The 7,052-nt window shown below is 62.6% G+C and overlaps 1 protein-coding gene across 1 annotated transcript; it reads left to right on the top strand.

The window, feature by feature from the left end:
• The first annotated feature begins 2,190 nt into the window (after nucleotides 1-2,190).
• LYPD2 (LY6/PLAUR domain containing 2) lies at nucleotides 2,191-4,244 on the top strand. Its single transcript, XM_021688885.1, has 3 exons — nucleotides 2,191-2,337; nucleotides 3,347-3,466; nucleotides 3,959-4,244. Exons 1-3 carry the CDS (start codon nucleotides 2,277-2,279, stop codon nucleotides 4,162-4,164), a joined length of 387 nt encoding a protein of 128 aa, XP_021544560.1. The 5' UTR covers nucleotides 2,191-2,276; the 3' UTR covers nucleotides 4,165-4,244.
• The last annotated feature ends 2,808 nt before the right edge of the window (nucleotides 4,245-7,052 follow it).

Genomic DNA, 7,052 nt, shown 5'->3' with positions numbered 1-7,052 from the left:
CCTGGTCACACTCTGAGCCCTGATCCTGGTCACAGACTGAGCCCTGATCCTGGTCACACACTGAGCCCTGACCCTGGTCACACTGAGCCCTGATCCTAGTCACACTCTGAGCCCTGATCCTGGTCACACACTGAACCCTGACCCTGGTCACACCCTGAGCACTGACCCTGGTCACACACTGAGCCCTGATCTTTGTCACACTCTGAGCCCTGACCCTGGTCACAGACTGAGCCCCGATCCTGGTCAAACTCTGAGCCCTGCCCCTGGTCACACTCTGAGCCCTGATCCTGGTCAAACTCTGAGCCCTGAACCCGGTCACAGTCTGACCCCTGACACCTGGTCACACTCTTAGCCCTGATCCTGGTCAAACTCTGAGCCCTGCCCTCAAGGCTCCTAGTAGAACTGAGGGGTGGTTGGAGACCTCTCAACATGGAGGCATCCTAGACAGAGCCCACCCAGACTCTGACTGAGCCACATTCCTCCCCTACCTAAGTGGACAGGTGCAACTTTGCAGTAAGGTTCAGCCTGGCTACCCAGAGATCAGGCAGAAACTGTAGGAGGAGCGAATGCCCAGGGGTCAGGGGTGTGTTCCAGATAGAAAGCACGGGTGGGGCCCTTAGGTCTGAGAACAAGGAGTTGGGCTGGTATGGGCTACAGCAATGGAATTGGGCTAGACCGAGGGAGGAAGTTAGGGTGTGTGCAGTGGGTGTCTAATCCAGTTAGCTGCATCCAGCATCAGCGCCCAGTTGTAGCGTGGTGGCGCAGTGAAGTGTAAGATCAGACAAGCCCGGTTGCTGCTTGCTTTTCCTCAGCCCACGCGAGGTGACCCGCCCAAGTCAGCAGCTGCCAGGAGCATCTGATCCTCAATCCAAAGTAGAGTTGTTAGTGTTGTGTGCGTCCAGAGCTGTAGAGAGGAAAACAGACCCAGCAGAGGACGTGGCTGACACAGGCTGGATGCTACAGGAAACCACGAGCCTCGCCCTCAGGCCCCACCCAGTGCCCAGGGAGGCTCAAGCCCCTTCAGTTCCCACATGGAGCTGATCTCAAAGGAAAGCCAAGGACCATAAAAAGGCTGTGGGATGGGGGTGGGGGGAGAGTCCCCAGACAGAGAATTTCAACCATAGGAGGGCAGGGGAGGGATGGGCATCCCTGGTGACAGGAAGAGCAGATGCAAAGTCTAGGTTGGGAGTAAGATTTGGACCCTCTGAGAGAAGGTGGAGGAGTTGGGTGGGGTTGCAGTGTGGCCCCAAGTGAGTCTGGGCTCCAGGGCCTTGACTGCCCAGCTAGAGGCCCTGGGACCTGTCAACAACCCTCCTCACCCCACCCCAGGGTTCACCCTGGCAGCTGTGGGCTTGGTGGAGGGTGTGACCTGGTTACAAGTGGAGGACATCCTGGGGAGGCTGAAGTGCAGGCAGTCTGGCGGGGGGGGGGTGCCTGTGTGCATGTGTGTGTTGGGGGGGCCAGTGGCTGGAGCCACACTTCAGTCCTGTCTGGGCCTGTGCAAGGACCTTCCTGTCAATTTCCTGCCGTACGGTGGGGCCAGGAGAGCCCTGCCCGAGGGGCATCCCCTTTGGCTTCCTTAGAGTCCAAGGTGGACCTGCTCCTTCAGTGGACCCCGGGTTTAGTGTCCCCAAGGCGACCCTGGCCCCTCCCCATCTCCAGCCTCCATTGAGGACCTTTCTGTTGACCCAGTACTTTTCCTGTCTTTGTGCCCATAACCCTCTGAGTACACTTTGGCTGTTTGTCCAGGCAGCAATCTGTCCCTACATCACTATGCCCCACGAGACTACCTCAGAGGAGCTGGGGGTGGGTTGTCAGGCACCCTGCTAGCATTCAAACCCAGAACTACTAGACCCGGACTCTGCCCTGGAGTGGGAAGGGTGCCCGGCAGAGGCAGAAACCAGGGTGGGGGTAGGGGTGGAGGAGGAAGGAGAAGGTGGGGAGCCCAGGTAAGGGAGTCACAGAGGGAGGTGAGGGCCCCCAAACCATAGAGAGGGGCCATCAGGGCCGGGGAGGGACCCCAGGCTGTGGGCGGTAGAGGAAGGGGACAGGGAGGTCAGGAGGAGTACCCACAGAGGAATGGGGCGTCCAGTGGAGGCAGGAGGGGCCCCAGTGGGCGGAGGGGGGCGGGTCTCTGCTCCTCTGCCGCCCACAGGAAACCCAGTCCCGCAGATCAGCTTGGCTGACCAACCGGTTGGGCGGCTGCACTGGGTGTCCACTGTCCCCGCGGGCAGGCCGGAGGCGAGCGGGCTAAGAAGCGGTGGGAAGACTGGACCATGACGGGGACACGGCTGGTGCTACTGGGGCTGGTGCTGGCGGCCTGCAGCCACGAGCTCGGTGAGGGGCGCAGGCAGGGGCGCCAGGGAGTGGAGGAAGGCGGGGAGACTGAGGAGAGGCAGGGGGGGAGCGAGGGTGAGCCAGGAGGGAAGGGAGAGGAGGGCATGGTACCTGGGGGCCGCCCCCCAGGGCTGGGGCGGCAGCAGAACTGCACGTCCCTGGGGGCCGTGGGCACCCCAGAAAGGCTTTAGCTGGATGATCATGCTCCCCGGTTCCGGGGCCGTGGTGGAGGCAGGCCTCAGGGGGTGTCTTGGGGAGACCAGGAGGTGCTGGGAACTGGGGCTGATAGGGGGTCTGGGAGAACTGGGAGAGACACCCCAGCCCCTCGGGGCCCCCACGCCCAGCCAGAAAAGGAGCTGGGTAGACGGGGCCCCAGCCAGAGGGGAAACTGAGGTCCACCCGAGACGCAGTGACACACAGTGGGGGTAGAGGGGTCTGTGGCCCCACTGTGCACGGACCAGCTGGAGCCAGTCAGGCCCACCTAGGCTCCCTTGGTGGGCTGGGACACTGAGCGGCGCACCCTGGGGCCCGCGCCCCTGCTGGCCCGCACCCCAACCTGCCCGGGGCCCCTGGGCTGTGGCTCTTCCCTCCTTTGTTAAGCTGGCTCCCGTGGGTGCCCCAGGCCCAGCCCGGTCCACCCTGCACCCCACACACCTCCTTGTCTGTTCCTGATGCCCACTGCCGCTCTTCGGGTGCTGCTCTTTGCTGATCAGGACCCCAAGGGGGTGTCCAGCCACACCGAGGCCCTCCCTGACCCTGCAGCAGGGAGCACCTCCTCGATGCTTCCAGAGCTGTCCCCTCCGCACCCTGGCCCTGCAGGCTGAGCCCGTCAGGGGCACACTCTGTCGCTAAGGACCACAGCTCAAGCCTCCTGAGTCCTCCCAGAGTTTGGGTCGCTGGGCAACTGGAGCCTGAATGGCATGGTCCCCCTCAAACCTGGGCCTCCAGGACAGCGGGCTTGGGGAGGGGCAGGGCCTGCCTGATGCGTCCTTTGTCCCTTCTTATCCAGTGGTGGCCCTGCAATGCTACACCTGTCATGAGCCTACTAGTGTGTCCAGCTGTGTTAGCATCGCCACCTGCAATGCCAATGAGACCACGTGCAACACCATCCTCTACTCCCTGGAGACAGGTCAGCGGGGGCTGGGTGGGCGGGACGACCACCCTCTACCCCGTGGAGCTAGGGCGGCAGGGTTCTGGGTGGGCCGGGGGCCAGGTCAGCGGGTGCTGGGTGGGCCGGGGCCAGGGTCCCAGGGTCAGAGCTGCCTCCAGGACCGTCACCCCTGGCCAGCTATGCACAGTGCGCATCCACCACCTTAGCCTTTTGCAAAAGGGTTTTTGGTCCAAGCAATTAGGTCTTCCTCCCTCCTCCCTTCTTTCCTTTAATGGAAAGGAATCCTCACCTTGCCTGGGGATTACCTGGAAAGGAATTGCCTCATCCAGCCGGAAATCCTGCGCAAGTCGCTGTGTCCCCAGCACAGAGGCGGCACTCAGCCCACAATGGCGGAAGGAAAGAGGAGGGGGGGCCGGGTCACGGAGGGACTGACCCCACCCTGGGGTCATGGGGCTGGGTGTGGGGTCCCTGAAGCTCGCGAGCTGACCAGGCATCCAACATGGCCCACAGTGTACCCCTTCCTGGGGGACTCCACGGTGACCAAGGCCTGCGCGGTCCATTGTGTGCCCTCGGACGTGGACGGCATCGGGCAGACCCGGCCTGTGTCCTGCTGCAACACGGACCTCTGCAACATAGACGGGGCCCCCGGCCTGGACGGCAGCCGCAGCCTGGCCTTGGTGCCGGCACTCCTCCTGCTCTGGAGCCTCAGCCTCTAGAGCCCCCACCGCCCCCGTCCCCGCCCCCTCCACCCGTGCAAGCCAGCCCTGAGCGCCCCTGAAGAAGCATTGTCCCTGCACCAGGCCTCCTGAATCTCCTTTCGGGTGGCCCTGCCCACCAGCGCGGGAGGGCCTCGAGCCTCGAGTCTGGTTCTGTCCCCTTCGTCCTGTGTCCCCTTCCCGCCCCTTCTCAGCCCCTCCTCTCCTGGTCCATCTCTGCCCCTCCTGGCCTCTGGCTTCTCTCCGGGGCTCTCCTCCCCCACATGGCTGCCCCTCTCTGTCTCCTGTCCATGTCCCGAGACATGCTGAGCAGGCCAGCAAACCAGGCAGGGCTCTGCTCTCTGGGCCCTGCAGGGGGCCTGACTGCAGTGGGGCAGAAAGTGGGACCCCACAGGCAGGGGCAGCACCGCTCCTGCCAGGGCCGGGTCACAGGTGGCTTCTGGGAGGAGGGGGCCGTTAAGGCCGGGCTTTGAGTGACTGAGAGATTGTTTGGGTGGAGGAGAGCAGGCCAAGCCAGGGGGAAGGAAGATCCAGGCGGGCTACGAGTGGCCTGGGATCCGGGATCGATTCATGCAGCACCTACTGCCTGCTCACCCGGCCCCTGGACACGGGCCCCTTATGTTGGGCGGCAGGGGATGCTGCTGGGCACATCCACCACCTGCCTTCTCCCGGCTCACCAAACCCCACTCCCTGGGTGCCCGGGGCAGCCCAAGCTCCAATGCAGAGGGGACCTTCACTCCACCTTGGCCTTGGCCAGCACCAAATCCTCCAGATCATCCTCCCGGGAGTCACCTGCCCCGCAGGCCTCTTGTCCCCAGAGGGCTCCCAGGCCTGCATCTGGGTTGAGACTTGATGCTCACACATACACACGCGCACACATGTATGTGCACACACACGTGGTCCTGGAAACACATAGCAAGGGCCCAGTACTTGAGGAAGGACAGGCCCCAGCTCTCCCACCCAGTGTTGGCCCTTCCCCAGGACCACCTGGGGGAGGTGAGACAGGGAAGGGAGGAGAGGGCCTTCAGTCACCCTGGGACCTGCCCCTCCTCTCTGTTCTCCTGCTCCAGCAGCTTCTCCTGGGCCCCTGGGTGAGCCTGGTCCTGGGAGGCGGGGCACAGCAGTGGCATCCAGCCAAGCTGAGATGGGGCTGGGAAGCCCTTCTTCCTGCTCATCAGGGTTCTCCCCACTGGCCTCTAACTCTGAGTCCAAAGAGCTCTCACAACCAGCCCTCACCCCTCTCTGGGGTTCCCTGTTCTTGGATGGCAGGGGGCAGCCAGGACCTGAAGCAGGACTGTCCTGGGGCAAGGGACACCCCAAGCCTCTGGGAGAGGAGACCAGTGGCCAGAAGGCCCCCTATCCCTGGGACCCCAGGAACCCCACACCTCTGCCTCCTGTGGCAAGACCTACAGTCTCAGGGGCTCTGGTCCTGAGCCAGACCCTGGAGGACAGAACCCCCACTGCCCAGTGAGCCCCCACCCCATGTGTCCAGCACAGGCTGACCGCACAGCATGGCCACCGTCTGCCAGGGACCCCTTTGGCAGACTCCGGGAAGGGCAGGGAACTCGGGAGGCCAGGCGCGGTCAAGTGCTGTCAAGACGCCTCCGTTTGGGGTTGTAGCTCTGAGCTCTGACTTTGCCACGGAGCAGGCCCCGTCCAGTAATTCCTCACACCTCTCCCTTGGCATTTCTTGTGTCTACCACAAAAGTGAGGAGAGTGGTGGGGTCACTTGAGCCTTAGAGCCTGGTCTGGGACCCAGTACACACACGTGCATGCGCACGCACACGCACACGCACACACAGCCTTCCGGGGAAACATGGGAAAGCTCTGTGCCCCCCTCCTGGCCACTGCTCCCACCTGACCTTCCCGCCCCTCTGAAGCCAGAGCAAGGGCCCTTCCAGGCGGCTCCTGACAGCACACGGGGTCTCTCCCCCTCCTGCCCATGCCAGCCGTGTTCTCGGCACACTCGCCCCACGGCTGCTCCAGGTCCCCGTCCACCCCCTTGTCTTTACAGCTGCCCTCTGAGGCACAGGATGCTCTGCCTGGTTTACAGGTGAAAGAAAGGGGATCAGAGGGATTCGTGAGCAGACTGGTCACACAGGAGGTCAGGCGGGGCTGGGACCCACTTAATCTGTCAGACTCCACACTAGACACTCCCTGGCTCCTCTTGCAACATCCTGGGCGCAATCGTGGACCAGGCCCCAGGGAAGGGCCGCCCTGGGGAAGGGCACGCTGGCCGCTGTCCGCGCCTGCACCTGCCATGTGAGGCCCAATTGTTGGAGCTGCAGCAACCGCCATCTATTCTTTTGCAAGCAACGCCCTTCCTTTGTTTCCGCAGTCCACAAGGCCAGGTCATGTCTGCCCTCGAAACTGCCCTGGGTCCCTAGTTTCATCCTACAAACAGGAATGCGGTCTAGAGGGGCAAGGGTGTCACTCCAAGGCCACACGTGGAGCCAGCAGCAAAGCTAAGACCAAAACCCAGGCCTCCTGAGTGCTAGACCAAGCTCCTCCCAGCATGTCATCCTGCCTGGAGATTGGGGTATGACTCCATACCCTTCTGCAGCACCCTCACATTCTTTCATCTGCCACCTACCCATCCAATTACTCTTCCATCCATCATCTACCTTCTTCCCCCATCTTTCCTCCCTCCATTCATGTACCTCCAGCCATTCACTCCACCCTCTACCCATCCACTCCCTCAAACATCACCCTCCCACCCACCCATCCATCTACTCACCCACCCATCTACTCACCCACCCATCTACTCGCCCATCCATCTACTCATCCATCCATCCATCTACTCATCCATCCATCCATCTACTCACCCATCCATCTACTCACCCATCCATCCACTCACCCACCCACCCATCCATCCATCCATCTACTCA

The sequence above is a fragment of the Neomonachus schauinslandi genome, chromosome 4 (assembly GCF_002201575.2).
Source record: "Neomonachus schauinslandi chromosome 4, ASM220157v2, whole genome shotgun sequence".
NCBI classification, from domain to species: Eukaryota; Metazoa; Chordata; class Mammalia; order Carnivora; family Phocidae; genus Neomonachus; species Neomonachus schauinslandi.
This window is presented reverse-complemented; position numbering and strand designations above follow the sequence as displayed.